The sequence below is a fragment of the Sciurus vulgaris genome (assembly GCF_902686455.1).
Source record: "Sciurus vulgaris genome assembly, chromosome: 15".
Classification (NCBI taxonomy): Eukaryota; Metazoa; Chordata; class Mammalia; order Rodentia; family Sciuridae; genus Sciurus; species Sciurus vulgaris.
Genome location: NC_136476.1, coordinates 4,915,581 through 4,934,309, shown reverse-complemented (window position 1 = coordinate 4,934,309; position 18,729 = coordinate 4,915,581). Strand labels below are relative to the sequence as shown.

The 18,729-nt window shown below is 43.7% G+C and overlaps 1 protein-coding gene across 1 annotated transcript; it reads right to left on the bottom strand.

Annotated features, from left to right (window-relative positions):
* Positions 1 to 4,162: 4,162 nt before the first annotated feature.
* On the bottom strand, positions 4,163 to 17,883 carry LOC306644931 (spermatogenesis-associated protein 31D1-like; the record flags this gene model as incomplete). The annotated part of the gene is made up of 4 exons (XM_079112173.1): positions 4,163 to 8,380; positions 16,353 to 16,604; positions 16,824 to 17,017; positions 17,606 to 17,883. The coding sequence occupies 4 exons, from the start codon at positions 17,881 to 17,883 to the stop codon at positions 4,287 to 4,289; spliced, it is 4,818 nt and encodes a 1,605-aa protein (XP_078968299.1). The 3' UTR covers positions 4,163 to 4,286.
* Positions 17,884 to 18,729: the final 846 nt, after the last annotated feature.

Sequence of the window (18,729 nt, the reverse complement as noted above, 5' to 3'; positions counted from 1 at the left end):
AGAAAATGTATGATGCATGAAATGTATTCTGAAATATTCAGGAATAAATGTGTATTAATCCTGTGTGTATTTGTGTGCATATGTACACCCATATGTATATACATATACACATATGCACATATAGACATATATACGTGTATATAGAGGGAAGGAGAGAGGGAAACAGAGGAGAGAGGATCTGATCAATGGGTCAAAATGTTAACTTTTTAAAAAATTTTATTGAAATATATTCACATGCCGTGTCACAGGATTCAAGTGTATAATTCAGTGATTTCTAGTATATTCACAGAGTTGTGCATTGTCACTGGTGTCAATTTTAAAATGCTTTTGTGACTTCAAAAAGAAACTGTGTACTCTAGATTTCACATTTACCAGCCTTCATCCCCCAGCCTTCAGTAATCACTAGTCTACTTTCTGTTTCTAATTAAAATTCCCTATTTTATCTCATAAGAATAGAATCAGGTAATTTGTGGTTACTTGCTACTGACTTATTTCACTTAGCATGATTCCAAAGTTCATCCATATTGTAGGATGTATCAATGCTACATTTTTATTCATTTTTATGGCTAAATACTATTTCATTTCATAGATATACCACATTGTTTATCCATTCACCAGTTGATGGACATGTGGGTTATTTACACCCTGGGCTATTATGAATAATGCAGCTGTAAATATTCATGCTGTGTATACTTATGTGTTTTTTTTTAATTTTTTACATGGAAATAACTTTATTTTGTGTGTGTGTGGTGCTGAGGATCAAACCCAGTGCCTCACATGTGCTAGGTAAGTGCTCTACCACTGAGCCATAACCTCAGCCCCCTTATGTTTTCATTTCTCTTAGGTATATACCTAGAAAAGGAATCACTGGGTCCTATGGCAACTCTATGTATGACATTTTGAGGAATTTCCAGAATGTTTTATGAAACAACTGTACCATTTTATATTTCAACCATGAGAGTATGAAGCTTCCATCAATTTCTTCATTTTTTCTTAAACAGCTATTTATCTGAGTTGTTGATGCTTACCATCCAAATAAGTTGAAATGTTATCTCGTCGTGGATTTAATTCGCATTTTCTTGATGACTCATCATGTCAAGCACGTTTTTATATAATCTTTCACATTTAGTGACATTTTGGGAAGGAGAGGAAATTTGTGGCTGGAAAAAAACATTGTTTTCTTCTAAATATTTGAAAATATTGACATGGAACTTTCAAGCATTTATCAACATGGACAGATTTCTATTTCCTTAGTTTTTATTAAGGTTACCAAATGATTGAGGCACTGCAATGGTGTGTGCTGAATTTGCAAAGATTGTTTCTTGTACTGTCTATTTTGAGGTGTGAAATTCAGGCAAATGACTCCTTATGATTAACTAAATGGTAGAGCAGAACTCATTGCCAAAGCCAAAAAGGCTCAATGATTTTAGTCACTAGTGCAGTGGACCACTGTTGTGGCTAAATACATTCCTTATATGATAATTATCAAAGGATTATGAGAACATTGACATATGATACATAATATATCATCTAAAAGATGGATGACACCATATTTAAAATGGATTTTGGAACTTTAATCATAGTATCAAGGAGAGATACCTCACACATGTCAAATGATAATTGTAAAAGCTGCGGGGGTGTACAGGGAAACTGTCTTATTCTATATGTGCCTAAATAAGTTTAAACATTTTCGTAATGAAAAGCTTTAAAAAGTAAAAGATGTTCACTGACTCATGAGGAGAGAGAGAGACCACTAAGGATAACTGATAAAAGTATATCTGTCCATCGAGACTAGAGTGTAGCTATGTCTCCATAAGAATATTTCAGGAAGTCTACTTCCTTTAAAGTTGGGACCTTGGAAAGAAAATTCCTTCTGTATAGCAGGAATAAGGAAGGAAAGGATGGATAGATAATTGTTTAGAGGTTTATTAATGCGAAGTTCCCATCTGATGACCTCAAGCTTCTCTGTGAATAGTTAATGAGTAAAGACGGCCTCATTTTGAGAAATGTACAAGTTTGTCATAGATAAAAGTAGCATGGGAGAGAGGCGGACTAAAGAATCAGTGACCTAAATCAGGATAACTGGGGAATGAATGCATGAATGACGGTGTGATCATGATTTCCTTATGATGCCAGGGCACTTGATTGTGAGGTTTAATTCAACAGTGATCAGTCACATAAGGAATGTGTTTCTGAAGGAGGCAGATTTCTCCAGACAAGAAGAATAAAGGGGATTAGATGAGGCCCATTTGGCACAGGGCTTTTGAAATGTTGGTTGCCTTAGCTACCTTGAGATCTGCCTTGAAGAGGGAGGAGGAAATGAAGATAAGACCTTTGTGGATAAAATAGTTAAATGGAAAAATTAAAGGGTTGGAATTGAAAAATAATGACAAATTGAGGGCATATGCTGGAAGTATAGGGGGATGAGGTCAAAGGGTGGAAGTTCAGGCTGTCTGTATTACACTAGATGACAGAGAGGGTCCTGGTAATTATTCTCTAAAAACTGAACTGGAATGGAGGAAAAGGACCCTAACATAAGACAATAGAGAAACTGAAGGCCAACCTATTGGCTGGTGGATCTTCCACTGATATTCCACCTTCTGACCATCCAAGGAATTCCACATAATCTACAGTCTTTCTGCAACCCTATGATTTGGACACTGATGGGTCAAAGGCATAACACTGGATGAGATAGGATGGTACAGAGAGGAACTTCATTAGACATGTTTTGTTTCTATTTTCACACCCCAGAACGCACAGGTTTTCTGGAGAAATTATCTCAAATTTCCTTTAAGAATCCCTAACATTGAGTCTGTCTATACAAGGGGGGTTGCCTTCCTCTGGTAAACTGCTTTGTATAGTCTTGAACAATAAAAATATTTCATGGAATATCATGGTGAGTCCCTTAAGAGCTGTATACTGGTGAATTGTCTAGGACTCACCTCTGCATCAGGAAGTGCAGGTGACCTGGGAAGATTTACCAAACTCCACCAAACCCATGAAAGTCAAAGGTGGCACCTCTGTCCTAATAGGTAAACTTACTGAGGGCAAGATCTTGCATGTTGTCATAAAGCATCAGTGGAAGGAAGGCAGCAAGGGCACCTTCCCTAAAGGAAGGAATGGCATGCTTGACATCAGCCCTATAGATACTTAGTGCTCAAAAAACAGCCCCATATACCTTTATTGCTTGTGAGCTCTGCAGTGCCCTAAAGAACTTCAGGGAAGTGCTGACAGGAACACTAGAAAATGGAGGAAGATGACAGGGTCAGGATGTGGGGATGATGGGGCATAAACCTCTCTTCTACCAACATCATTACATTCTTTACCCTCTGTGCATTTTCTTACTTTCCCACTCACTCTTAGACATCTGTTCCTTACTTTCAGCTTTATTATACCCTTATTGACATTCTTACAACTGACAGTTGCAGGAGGGGGCAAGCAAGGATCCTTTTGTTCTATAAAACCATCATCAGTCCAGGCAGCCTGAAGAAATAAACCAGGGAGGGGAACCATTTGTCTTAGGGATTTTCCAGTAGGAGAACCTCAATGGTGAGGTCACAGCATGCTTCTGAAATACATTAATATGCCCACAAGACAGGTTCTTAAGCAGCACCTCCTCTCTTCTCAGACTATTTTTTCATTTTATTTGTTCTTTTTAGGTATACATGACAGTGAGGTGTATTTCAATATATTGTACATACATGGAGTATAACTTATTCTAATTAGGATCCCATTCTTGTGGTTGAACATGATGTGGAGTTTCACTGGTCATGTTCTTCCCAGTCTCTCTACCAGCTAGCCTTTCATCCACTGCAGCAATGCCCACAGATGCCCCCAGGAGAGATTCAGCCACCAGTGAGTGTCTGGTCAGTGACAACATTTATTTAAAAATGACTAAGTCACTCTATTCTTAAAAAAATGTACTTGCCCTTGATTCTCTCTTCAGGTATGCAAGCCTTATCTCCATTACTGCCCCATCAATGAGGGGAGAAGGTGTACAATGTCATACAATGTCATTAAGGCTAAGTTAAGAGGTTGGAAACAGCCACTTCCTTCGACTTCACAAAGGAAGAGAGGGGATTCAGGTGCAGGTGATACACTGACTTCAAAAAGAGTTCTAGGGAACATGTCATCTTGCAGAGCCAATGCAGGCAACAAATAAGAACTTAACTTTTCTCTTTCCCAAAACACAACCCACTCAAAACCAAACAAAGTACACAGAAAACACACAATTCTGGTAAGAAAATTTACTGGGAACAATCAGTAATCTCCATCAGCAATAATTATTAGGCAGAAGGAAATTTTCCTCCCTGAAAATGTTGGATAAGAATTTTCTCTTTAAATAGTAGGGAAAAATCTCCCAAAGCAGTGACTTTAGCAGGGGTGGGGGCAGGCAAAGGCACCTGGCCCACTTGATGTCCACGGGTGAGACTTGGATGGGACTTGGGATCCCTGTGTGGCATGGGTGGGAATTGCTTTTTATCCCTAAATGCCTCAATGTTTGGTGGCTCTCTTTCCAAGTCTCTAATCCCTTTATTCCTTGTAAGACAGCTCTGGCCAGCAAGGCCTGATTCTTGACTTGAGGACTTGACCCTTGTTATATTAGAGCAAGCAGCCCTGTAATGGAAGGGTTGTACTTGGACGGATTCTGTCTTGACCTGAAGTCCTGCCTTTGACTGAGTTTTCCCAGACTTCATGGAGGACAAATGTGGTTCTTGGGAGCAGGTGACCTCTACTCCATGCCGGTGCCCACGTTTCTTCTCTAGGAACTTCTCATTGTCTCTCATGGTTTTGGGGTCTCCAATATTCCCAGTAAAGGCAGCTTTCCTTCGGACTAGGCCTCTAGACTGCACAGGTGATGATGGGGAACTACCCTTTTCCAGGGAACCATCTTGCCCTTTGCCTTTTATACTAGGATAAAACCTTTGAAAAAAGGACTTCATCCGGTTTTTGAGGTTTTCAGGAGCAGGCTCTTCCTTCAGTGACTGGGCTGAGCGGGACCTGCTCCCAAGTGTCCCCTTGAATGTCCTATCTTGAGGGTGGAGGCTTCTCCTCCTCGGCGGGCATGTGCCCAACCCTGCATCCCCTCCACCAAGCTCATCTGTTTTGGGTCCCATGGGGGTCATGCTCTTAGCAGCTGCTGGGCAATTCTTATCTTGGCCCTTGTGCAAGTCAAGCTCAGGGAGCCAGGGCCCCTGCCCATGCTCCATGCTGGTCTGTGTGCTGTCCAGGTGGACATGCAGGACCTGGGAAACTGACATGTTGCCATTGGCAGTGCCCTGGTCATGTGTAAGGAAGGTCTTGGAAGTCAAGTCATCGGAAACAAGGGCCATGCCACTGCGATGGCCTTCATTCTGGCTATGCTCCTGCTTCTTTGTTTCAACCATTAACTCACCAGAAAATGGACTGTTAAGGTCTGATAGTTCAGGATCTCGCCCTGTTGATGTTCCTCTTGGGGGATTTTCAGGAGTCAGGGCCATTTCTACTTGCACATCAGACACTGGGGAACTCTCTGACATTCTAGTTGTCAAGACACTAGTGGGTTGTGATTGACAAGCACAGAGCTCCTGTGCCTTCAGTGTCTCCCTGGATTTCTCAGACATCTTAGACAGGGAAGAACTTCCCCATGTCATCCTTTTGCCCTGAGGCATTTCTACACTATAGCTGGAACCCAGTCCCTTCTGTGTTTGCTGAGATCCAGCCCCGGCTTGCCTCGTGGGCAGCTTTGGGCTGCATCTATTGGCTGCTACAAGTGGTTTGGTTTTGCCTATGGTGCTGTGTGTCTGACACAGAAGAGATGGTTTGCTAGCCTTTACTCTGGGAAGATCCTCTACGTGCTCATGTTTGATGTCCAAGAGTGGTTGGATCACGATCCCCTGTTCCTTCTTGACCATGGTTGAGGTGTCAGGGAAAGAATCAACTAGAATGGGAACTGAATTTTGGGTTTTCTCTTGTTCTCCATGAAAAGCATTACATCTTCCTCCAAGGGTCATGGAAGAGCTATGTTTAGAATCCACCCCAGAAATAATGGTGGCACAAGAGGGAAAGTTGGAGCGGGAAAGGAAGTGACATGAATCTTTGTCACTGAACATCTCTATGGATTCCTGGACCCTGATGGGAAGCCCATATACAAACCTCTTATGAAAGAGTGTAATATGGTCTTCCAACATCTTCCGTTTGCCAGGACCAAGAAAGGAAATATCCTGGGTGGTATTGAGGCAGCTGTCCATCCTGGGTGGCACCATAGGTTTTTGTCTCATTTTTCTGGTGGATTTCTCAGTAACAGGCATTGAGAACTTGATAGAATGCCATGATCTATGTACAGTGTCAGGAATCTGACCCTCACTGATTTCCTCAAACTTCTTGCTCAGGTGGACTTTCAGGGCATTTTCAAGATCTTTCTGAAGTGGGCTCACCATTGAGATCCCTGAAGTTCTCCCTGATGGACACTGCAAGTAACGTTCTCGGTCTTTCCTTGAGGAAGACCCCAGAACATTATCTGGAGTCTCCTCTCGGTCACTGGACACATGACAGTTTTGGTCAATCTTGGTACTCTTTCTCTGTCCTTTCCTCACTCGCATCTCTAGAGGAACCATTCCTGAGCTCCTGTCATGGAGACTCCTGGGTTGACTCGAGCCCCACTTATTCATATCTTTGGTGTTTTGACTCTTAACCAAAGACATTCTTGAGAGGCCATGACTGCTCTTTGACTGAGAGGTCTCAGGAATATCTCCTTGAGGACGCATCAGCGATAGGGATGCATAGACTCTGCGGGGCAGACCCCACAAGTGTTGGATGCGCCTCTTTCGAAGGTGGTGGTCTAGTTTCTTCTGAACATCGTTTGCGAGGGGAAAATCTCCAAGAAGGATGGAGATTGGAGCATGAGCCTTGGAGGGCTGGCTGAACAACGAAATGTTGGGAGCTGGAGGGCAAAATTCCTCCTGGGATTTGTGGACCACAGAGGGTAAGCCCCATAAACTTTCCTGTGTTTTTTGTAACACATTGTATTCCAGTTTACGGATTTCAGATGGCGCCAGAGATAGCGCCTCATTCTGAGGTCCAAGAAAACACACTCCACAGTTCCTAAATTGCTTTTTAGGAGGTGACAGCAGGATTGGAAGTGGGGACTGAAGCCGAAGCTTAGTCCGGACACGGACAAGGGAGAGATGTTGGGACTGAGACTGGCAACGGGTTTGGGGCAAGGGTTGAGGTTGGCTCGCAGGCAAGAGCACAGGTGGGGCATGGGGAAGGACTGGGGATTTGGGGCGTGTGGAGGTGTTGGGTGCAGTATTGAAGCAGACAAAGGCTGAGGAGCAGTCACCTGAAGAAGGTACAGTAGTTTTCAGGGACTTGGGGTATAGAGTTGGCAGACCCCAGAAAAGCTGGGTGTATTTTTGCTGTAAATGGTCCTCAGTGCTCTCAGGATACGGGGACTGCGGATGCACCTGAGGTTCCTCTGATTTACCTTTTCTGCTCCATAAAGGAAGGGAGAGGGCCGAGTCACGCTGATCAGCACTTGACCCTGACCTTTTCCCTGAAGAAAATAGTTGGTAGTTTGGCTTATGTTGTTTTGGAAAAGATTCTGCTTTCTTTCCCTTTTCTTTCCACATGAGGAAATCACCCCTCTTTTTGATTTGTCTCTCCAGGCATGTCAGAACAGCAGGGGGCAGAAACCAGATGTTACAAGTCTCTACAAGGTAGGCTGCAGTGTCTCCCCCAAATAAGTTCTCCGAATGGAGGGCGAGAAAGGACTGTTTCACACCATCTTTTGCCAAACTGGAAGAGAGCACGTTCTTGGCAGGAGGCTCCGTGCTGGAATGGTCCATGCCTCTTGGTGGGACAGAAGTGGACAAGCCAGCAGGACTGCTCACCACAGACGGAGCGGCGTCTTGTGGGAGAAGAGTTCCTGCTTCCTGAGTGTGATGTGGTGTGGGAGGGGGAAGGGAAGGTGGTGAGGGTGGAAATGGGCCCCCTGGGGACTTGGAATCCAAGGGAGGCAGAGGCGCTGGTGGCAGAGAGTCACCCGATGGGGAGGGTGAGAGTAGGTCAGCTGAGGGGGTGACCTTGTTAGGTGAGAGAGGGAATGGGGCAGGTGGAGAAAGCTTAGGCAGAGAGGCTGGCAACAGCTCCTCTGCAGGGACTGAGGAGAGACTGGGGGTCTTGGAAGGTGACGATTCGCTCACATAAGCTGTGGATTCCAAAGGAGTCTGAGTGGGTGCAACATTTTGCAAGGATGCCAGAGATAGTAGTTGACTGACCTCAGCCATTGACATGTTAACCATCTCACAGAGGATGTCTGGATTTAACAGTTGCTGCAAGGAGGCAACATCATGACGCTGGCCCTGGGGGCTGTAAGAGACACAGAGTGCAAAGCTGTAACCTGGACAGCACAGGGAAAGGAGGTCTGCAGTTCTACTGGTGTGCGGGTCACCTGAAGCCTCCTTCTCCTTCACAGTGCCCACATCCACCACCTCACAACAGGCTCCAGCCCCTCCCAAGGCCTTCACTCACACACCTGTTGCTCTGGCTCCCCCTCCCTGTGAGAAGGGCAAGCTGCACTGAATCCCTGGGGAATGCACAGAATGTGGGAGAAAGGGACCAGGGAAGATGGGGAGAAATGACTCATCACCTTGTGAAAGCAGAAAGCAGCTTCTTCCACTCGTTTGGTTCTCTCTGGCGAGTTCTCTGATCTGGAAAACCAGGACACTGGGTTATACGCGATGAAGGTACAAACACACAGGGGTCATTTTATAGAAATGCTTATTAATATCCAGGTTGGAAACCCCCTAGAATCTGCAGACAAAGTGAAACTGCGAACAATAATATGAAGAAGGCTTTCATGCCTGTGGCTTCAGTGATGAAGTTCTTCACACATGTAATCTCGTTAGAGGCTCCAAACTAGCAGGGAAAGCACTGAAGTCAGCAGTTTCTTCAGAGATGGGTCTGATTACCCAGGAAATAAAGTACATTTCCACAATGTCAGGGGAAAAGTTCTGACTTCAAACCAAGCACGTCCTTCCTCAACCTCTCACCTTGTCACCTATGGAGCAGCACCCACTGCCATTCCATCACTGTTCCCAGGAGGGCACAGCAGACCCTCTGAGCAGTGTCTAAGGTCCCACCATGTCCTGAGCCTCTCCTCTGAGGTTCTGTTTCCTGAGAGAGACTCTGGATAGAACCTGACATCCTCAGAGATCCTGGGCCTGAGGCCTCATGGAAGGGATGCGAAGTGTTGGAGTGTTCAGGTCAAATAGGAAGAAACATACCTTTAAATGTTCCACTTCTTCTCTTCTTGACTCTGCTCTTTTTCTGAGAACAAAAATGATAAAATGAGGGGCTGGGACTCCCTTCAACTGTTCCTCTTTCTAGGAAGCTCAGATATCCATCATTCACGATTATTATTACTCTACACTTAATTAACAGAGATTTGTTCCTACATTTAACTTTTTAGGGTATTCCACATCTATTTCCTACCACTCCAACACTTGACAGGGGTCTGATGAAGGATCATCCTTCCTCTTGGGAGCCATGGGCATGGGATGTCTCCATATGCAGTTTCTTTTATTGCTAATAATCAATATATCCTTAAATTCAGATTATAGAGAATACTGGGGAGATTTCATGGTGTTGGGACACAAAATAACATACAATAAAGTTTGATACTTAGATAAAATCATAAATAAGCTATTATGATTTGCTCAAATTTGTAAGGAGCCGGTGATTTCTTTTAGTATACAGAGTCTCAAAAAGTTATATATGAGAGTGTATTCCTCTGAGCTTTGATGTGGTGTTTGGTCTTCATTGCTTTCTTAGTGTTTATGATTAAGTTTAGGGATATTTTCCCCACTCAATAAATAAATAGGTTAATCATAAGTATGATTTGCATTCTTCCTATGTCTATTTAGAGTTTTAAGTCTGCCATTGAGTTCATGAAATAGAATAAATATCAACTATACCCTGATTCCTCTATTCTCTGTTAGTAATAACAAAAAAATTTCATTGTTATTAACTAACATTAGAGTTCTTGGAAGGGGTAACTTCTACAGAAACTTAATGTCCTATTCTTTCAGGGAAATTAAAACTAAATGCAGCATGGTCCCCTCTTCCTTGCTGGGAACTGTTTTTCTTTTCATTTAAGCTATCACACAGTAAAAACATGTTTTTTGAATGAGGTCATTAATTATCCTCTTGAAGATTTTTTACTCAATATTTCCTTGATTTAGCCATGAAATGATGTAATCAATACCAAAGAGAAAACATATAAAAAGACTCTGTGAACAATAAAGATTCAGACTCAGCCTCAGAACACTTGGTGTCTCTGTGTGCTGTTTCTCCACCGTGCCGACGCCTCCCATCCACCCCGGACCCCCGACTGCTGCTAGGACTGGACCCCAGCAAGAGTAATACAATATTTTCAATTTTCCTTCTTTAGAAAGCTTAAGAGAGCATTTTGCCTGTGAGCTCCACATTCTGACTGACATTCTGTCAGATGTCCTCTGCTGAAGGAGACCATAGAATCTGAGCCAACAGTCACATCTGTGCTCCCCCAGAGGACCCTAAGTCCTGGAGGCAGAGCTAAGCCTCCAGCCTCTGATCAGAGGCCCGCAGATGTCAGCACTGCTCTCCTGACCAGCCCAACTTGAAGGAAGGCTTGATGTGGTTTAGGTGAGATGGGAATGGGGCTGAGGATCAAGTGTCAGGAGAGACCCTTCTTCTGAGAACCCATGATAAGTAATGATGTCAATCAGGACCCCAGGTTACTGTTTGGCATTTTCTCCTGGAAACCCCACCACAACCCCAAAATAGTCTGTGAGCTTCAGTTGGAAGCCTTGATCCTCCCTGGACCCCTGATCTCTTCCCCTGAAGAGTGTAGTTTCATCCTCTCCTCCATCTTCCCACCTCACGTGCCTCTCTGAACCAACCCAACTCATTTACCAATGTGAGAATGGAAATGGGAAGACGAGAACAACCTCTGTAGTGAATCCCTACCTTTGGGATGTCGGTTTTTTTCCAGAGTGTGGGTAAAAACACTCTCAGCACCAGGTAGCACAGGTGCAGAAGGAGCAATACCACCCCAGCTATAAAGATGCTGCTGGGGACAGTATCCAAAAAGTCTAAGGCAGGGCTGAGCCATGGCCCAGTATTGCTTTCCAGAAAAGAGAAAAGATTCTCCATCATCTGAATCGCACGATTGCCTGAGGCATCTGAGCCCTGAGGGTGCCTGGGCTTGCCTATAGTCCCAGGCCTGCATCACAGAGCATGGAAGAGTCACAAAGGGTTCTGAGTGTCTGAGGAGGGTGTGCCCACAGTCCCTTCCTTCCCACCCACCAACCAGCAGGTCCCCAGCCCAGGCCTGATGTTCCATTCCCACTCTACCCTTTCCTCATAGTACGTATTACCTGGGGAACCTTCCTGTTTGTTCTGTGATCCAGGTTTTACCTGAGTCTCTCTTTACTATAGGAGTCCTTGACTTGTATGCATTCCACCAATTCCATACCTTGAAAGTCTCCACATACTGCCTGCAATTCTTGCTTATACCCAGACATTTACACTATTAGGTCACCTATGTCCTCAAATTCATCTTATCTACAGACTGATTTTGCCTTAAATTAACTCACATGTAAAACTTTAAGTTCTTTTACACTTAACTTTTTAAATGATTAATGGTAAATTTCTTTTTGTTCTAGTCTACCTGTAATATGTTGCCTCAAAAGGTTTGACTGAAATAATTAAAATGAATAATTCATTATTCAGTATTCACCAAAGTAAGTACAAAATAAATGTATATAATTAAAACTTTGATCTTGGGGTTAGGATTACAGCATCTATTTTTCTGGGAACTGCTTTTCTTTTTATTTAAGCTATCACACAGTAAAAACATGTTTCTTGAATAAGATCATTAATTATACTCTTGAAGATTTTTTACTTAATGAAGCTAAAACTGTCCCAAGACTTTTGGGACATGCTCTAATAATGTGCAAACACACATCCTTTGATAAATCAATCTAGTATTTTGAAATCCAAGGATCAATCATTTCCTTCTTTAATTTCAACCTTTCGTTCATTATTTTGACCTTGCTTCTTCTTACTCAATCTAAAGTATAAACAGTTCCAGTCTACTTTATGAATTTTGTGACAAATACATGACTTTTCCTAACCAGGAATATATTGCAGTGAGCTTTATTTTGCAATGGGAATGATCACCATAAGCGCATGTGGTAAAGGCTTGTTCCTAAGAGTAGTGCTGTTGAGATGAGGTGGGGCCTAGTGGGAAATCCTCCATTCATTGATGCTTAACCTTGAAGGGGACAGTGAGACCCAACTTCTCCTTCTTTATCACTTTCACCTCTCACCACAAGGTCAGAAGTTTCCTCTGCACACGTTGTCATCATGATGTGCTCTCATTGCCACCAGCCCAAAAGATAAAGAGCCAACAACCATAGACTGAAGCCTTCAAAACTGTGAACCAATATGAACCTTTCCTATTTATAAGCTTATTAACTAAGGTGTTTTGTGATAGTAATGGAAATCTGCCTTATAAACAACATGCTAAATAACTGATCCCCTCAGTCGTTGGTGGTTGGGTTCTAGCCAGGGTTTTGAGAAGACCTGTGTTGTATAATCATCCTGCTAATGTGTAGAGCTCTTGATCCTCATGTCAGCTGTCTCATGATTTTCTTAAGCCCTAAAGCCCTTTATTTGACAGTCATGGCCAGCATTCCTCCTTGATCTACTTTGACTACGTAAGAAGACCTTGCTCCAGGCAAAGTCTCCTTCCAATTAGGCAGGAGCTGGTACCTGTCTTAAAGGCAAAAATCTGACAAATGGGGTCACTTCCTCTTGTCTCTGATATGCAGCTTCAGCCAAGTTTTTGTTTAACAAATATTTACTGATGCAGATTAGGACACACACATCTCTAAGCCACAGGCTCTGCCATGAAGGAACTCATGAGCTGCAGAGATATGTCCTACATAGTTTAAAGGATACAGGAATATAGAGGAGAGGTCCAGAACCTCTTAGCATTTGTTGATTGCCAAGAAATCTGTGGAACATATCAGAGACTATGGATCCCAACTGATGGAATCCATCATACTCCCTACCAAGGCTTCCCTGCCCATCTCCCCAATTTACTGATACAAATTAACAATCCATGAGAAGATGGCCAAAGAACATCTGTTCTTTTTTAAAATGGCATCATTGGCGTGTATGTGTGCCTAGAGTTGAAACCTACACTTAGTTTCATTTAAAGGTTAATAAAATTCATTTCCAAAACCTAGTAGAAGTTCCTTCAAAACTTAAAGGAACAAGAGACTCAAGGCACAACACTGTTTTTATACCATCAACAATAAACTCCACTGACAATGAGTAGCAGAGCTTTATAGCACTTATCCTTCCTATACTAACATCAATTATACATCATACATTTGTCCAGATTATAAAACATTGTACTCACAAGGATCTTCATGAACTTTTACAACCAGCCTGTGAGGAAAGCCAGGGAGGTATTGTTGTGTTTACTTTCTCAATGGAAAAAAACCAAAGTTCAGAGAGGCTAAGTGACTCTTCTAGATTAGGCAGAAAGGAGCAGGGCACTGACTCATAAAACCCCTGCATTTTCAATTCTCCTATTTTAAACAATACTTACACATGATTTTTAAATTTTAAAACAATGATGCCCTAGTCCTAAAACTAAAGCAGTTGTGTAGTTGAGAATATTCACTTTGTCCACTAAATGCTGGCGTTTTTTTTAAATTAAAGAAAATTTACATTTAGTGCCCAATTACCTCTTAAACTTCCCTTTCCACTCTTATTATCAGGGTCTATAGTCTTTCTGTACGTTTCTCTTAAAGTTTGCTTTTAAGAACTATGAACTACATATGCTTCCTATGAAGGTATAAATGAGTAATAATAAGGTAAAATGTCATCTTTCCCAGGAATTCAGTTCACATATTTACATTTATTAAACCTCAAAGCCTGTGGCACTTTAGGCAGCCATTGGGAAGTGGTTTCTGTAGTGAGCTCTTCCATAATTCAGTTCACATATTTACATTTATTAAACCTTAAAGCCTGTGGCACTTCAGGAAGCCATTGGGAAGTGGTTTCTGTCCAGTGAGCTCTTCCATTCACCATACCTGACAATTCCCCAGCTGACTGATGTCACCACACAGAATTCTGGTCGACTTCACACTGCATTTGCTTATATTGTCTCCAAGGAGGAGTTATTTTCCCCAAACTCTACTAGAGTAATATGTTAATATGTAAGGCTTCTCCTATGTTCTTAATTTCCTTGAAACTTTCTTCAATGTTTCAATGTTTTCTCACTCTCTTCTGGACCACTGTCTCTGGGATTAGCTACACAGAGGCAGCTGTTTTCAAGATTCTGAAAGTCAAACAGCATATTCTGGCAAAATCCTTTAAAACTTCATTGAAAAGCAATAGCCATAGGAGGTTCCTTTGTACATTCACACACCAAACATTTATTAAACTCTGCTATGTCATATGTCTAGTACTATAGCAATACCACAAAATACTACATTGCCTTTGCCCTTGGGAAAGTCAGGGTTCAGGAACTGAGACCTGAAAAAAACTATGATATAATGTGGTGCAACCTATAAATGGTAAGAATAATACATAATGGGAACTTAGATAAAGGACCGAGTAATAATTCTGACAGGAGGGAGGGTAAAAGGGACCAGGTCACACTTCAAGGCACTGATGCCAACTTTTTGATATTGGGCTCTTCCTCTTAGTCCTCTCCCCCACCTCCTCTGCCTCGTCCAATAGACTTTACTTATTATGTCAGTTTCAGGTTCACAGCAAAACTAACTGGAAAGAACTTATATTTCCCAAATAACATCTATTTTAATGCATGCACAGCCTCTTCCAATATGGACATCCCAAACCACAGTGGTAACATTTGTTGCAATCAATGGATGCCCATGTCACATTGGTCTCTTCAAGTCCAGAGTTTAGATTAGGGTTTATTCTTGGTGTTCTACATCCCATGTTTTTTAAAAATTTTGTTATTTATGTTTTTATTTTCCAGTACTGGGGTTTCAATTCAGGGTCCTGACATGCTAGGCAAGTGAGTACCTTATAGACAAGCTACATTCATAACCCTATTTTTTTTTCAGTCAATATATCTTTTGAAGAATCACAGTCTGCTTACCACCAAAAATTGACATTGCACACTTCTTCTCACTCCTGGAGAGGAGACAGTCTTTCACTTCCACTCTTCATCATTAATTACTCAGGTAATCATTAACATTAACCAGTTCTTCTCCAAGTCTGTCGCGGCTACAAGGTGCTATGCCTGGAAACCCATTGTAAAAAAAGGTTCAGCTCCAAATATCAGTTCCATAGCTTCCTGGATAAGGAGCCTGGATGTGGTACTTTAAGTAATTTCTCAGTGTCAGTCTGTCTATAACATGGAGGTAGCAAAGATCTATTTCAGAGAGAGTGGTTGTGAGGATTGAATAAACAAAATCTGACACCCAAACCTTCATATGTCCTCCCTGCCAGACTAATTCTTCAATCTGTTTCAAAAGAACCCTCCCAACCCTCTCCTAAAGAAGGCAGCCCAATCTAGTTTGCAACAATGACAAACCAGAAGTGTCCAACAGCCTGCACCATCCTACCCCACAGAAACTGCTTGAGGAGCTCACTGCCACTCCAGGTTAGGGTTTTTGAAAGCATGCTCTGCAGAGCAGCTGGTCTGCAAGTCAAGGTGAGAAAAAGTTTCCATGGGAAGTAAAGTGGTAAGTGCTTCACATCATAGCCTGGGCAGGGGGGGGGGGGGGCACAGTGCAGATTAACTTGCTAGAGCTTCTGAAACACAAACAAACAACAAACCTCACAATAGACAAGTACCTTTAATCCAGTATTTTACATAAACTCCCGTCCCTTTCTCATATAAAGCAACTTTGATTAGCTCATGACACATATTGTGGTTAGCTCACTAAGCCTTAACCAAGTCAGCCTCCTCCCCCTTTTTGGCAATAGATCATGATTTAGAAGTTTGAGTCAGAGGAAATACATCATAGGCTAATATAGAACACACTGCTCTAACTTTTGATATGCCGTGCATGCGGTTAACACAGAAGTCAGACCTGTAAACAGGCTATCAAAATGAGGTTTGGCGGATGCATAAGGTCACAGAGACCCATACATTGAGTATTTGGTTTACAAGCCTGGATTTTTTGTTTTGAACCCTAGGTGTGAACGAGGAATTGGGGTGAAGAGTGTCTTCATGTAGAGCCCTGGGTTCTGCTACTGCCGCATTCGTCTTAGGGAGCCATCTCTGCATGTAAGCTCTGCTTTCTAGACCTGGGGAAATTAACTAGATTCCCCACCACAGGCGACCGCTTCATGGAATGAATAGGAGCGAAGGACGAGGCTGCCCCCCAGTGGGACACTCGCAAAGAGCAGCGACGCTTCCAGGCACCTTCCACCTGATTTCCAGGAAATGAATGGGCGCCGCATTTCCAGCGTTAGCAGGCGAGCTTCACCGCCCCCGACCACCCGCTTACTGCTCCGAGGGACGCTGGGGGAGGGTCGTGGGGTGCAGGGTGCCGAACTTTGACCAGTGTCGGGTGGTGGCGGTGCTGGAGATGCGTAACAAGAACAGGCTAACGCAGGTCTATCTAGCAACCATTGGGCCCTGTGAACTGCCTCTGGTTAAATCCACATTCGGGATTCTGGCCCGGGAGAGTCTGCCTGGGAGGCCCGAGAAAACTGGCAAACTGGGGTGGGTTTGAATTTCTACCCAGTGGTATTTTCATTATTTGGTAAATTTGGGTGTTCTGGACTGGAAAACGACTTGCTCTTTTCCTTTCCGGAATCCCCTCCTGGTCGAGGGAACCCAGAAGCAGCTCTCCTGGCGCTGCATTCAGGCAGCCCCTTATGGGGCTCCCGAGGCTCCAGCAGCAGCCGCGCCCCGACACCGGGCACCCGCCTGGGGTTGGCTCCGCCGCCACCGCGGTTTCCCAATGGCCAGGTGGAGCGCCCTTCAGCTTCCCTGAGGTAATGTAAGGGGCCACCTGTATGCCTTGACCCCATGTGGAAAAGGAGGATTCATTCAGGACCTTCGGAAGAGGTAACTTTATTATTAATATTATTATAATTCTTTTGCTTGAGTACTTATTGTGCTCATTATTATAGCTTTACTTTTTTTTTTTTTTTTTTTTTTTTTTCCGTGTGTGTGTGTCCCCACCTGTCAGTGTATGTGTGTGTCAGAGTGGAATATTTCTTGACATGTTTCTAGTACTTTTTCTTAACATTTTTTATCTTCAGATTCAGATGCTTTGGACTTCTGACTGACTCCTGTCTCAGAGAAGCCAGATGAAGGGCGCTCCACCTGGCCATTGGGAAACCGCGGTGGCGGCGGAGCCAACCCCAGGCGGGTGCCCGGTGTCGGGGCGCGGCTGCTGCTGGAGCCTCGGGAGCCCCATAAGGGGCTGCCTGAATGCAGCGCCAGGAGAGCTGCTTCTGGGTTCCCTCGACCAGGAGGGGATTCCGGAAAGGAAAAGAGCAAGTCGTTTTCCAGTCCAGAACACCCAAATTTACCAAATAATGAAAATACCACTGGGTAGAAATTCAAACCCACCCCAGTTTGCCAGTTTTCTCGGGCCTCCCAGGCAGACTCTCCCGGGCCAGAATCCCGAATGTGGATTTAACCAGAGGCAGTTCACAGGGCCCAATGGTTGCTAGATAGACCTGCGTTAGCCTGTTCTTGTTACGCATCTCCAGCACCGCCACCACCCGACACTGGTCAAAGTTCGGCACCCTGCACCCCACGACCCTCCCCCAGCGTCCCTCGGAGCAGTAAGCGGGTGGTCGGGGGCGGTGAAGCTCGCCTGCTAACGCTGGAAATGCGGCGCCCATTCATTTCCTGGAAATCAGGTGGAAGGTGCCTGGAAGCGTCGCTGCTCTTTGCGAGTGTCCCACTGGGGGGCAGCCTCGTCCTTCGCTCCTATTCATTCCATGAAGCGGTCGCCTGTGGTGGGGAATCTAGTTAATTTCCCCAGGTCTAGAAAGCAGAGCTTACATGCAGAGATGGCTCCCTAAGACGAATGCGGCAGTAGCAGAACCCAGGGCTCTACATGAAGACACTCTTCACCCCAATTCCTCGTTCACACCTAGGGTTCAAAACAAAAAATCCAGGCTTGTAAACCAAATACTCAATGTATGGGTCTCTGTGACCTTATGCATCCGCCAAACCTCATTTTGATAGCCTGTTTACAGGTCTGACTTCTGTGTTAACCGCATGCACGGCATATCAAAAGTTAGAGCAGTGTGTTCTATATTAGCCTATGATGTATTTCCTCTGACTCAAACTTCTAAATCATGATCTATTGCCAAAAAGGGGGAGGAGGCTGACTTGGTTAAGGCTTAGTGAGCTAACCACAATATGTGTCATGAGCTAATCAAAGTTGCTTTATATGAGAAAGGGACGGGAGTTTATGTAAAATACTGGATTAAAGGTACTTGTCTATTGTGAGGTTTGTTGTTTGTTTGTGTTTCAGAAGCTCTAGCAAGTTAATCTGCACTGTGACCCCCCCTGCCCAGGCTATGATGTGAAGCACTTACCACTTTACTTCCCATGGAAACTTTTTCTCACCTTGACTTGCAGACCAGCTGCTCTGCAGAGCATGCTTTCAAAAACCCTAACCTGGAGTGGCAGTGAGCTCCTCAAGCAGTTTCTGTGGGGTAGGATGGTGCAGGCTGTTG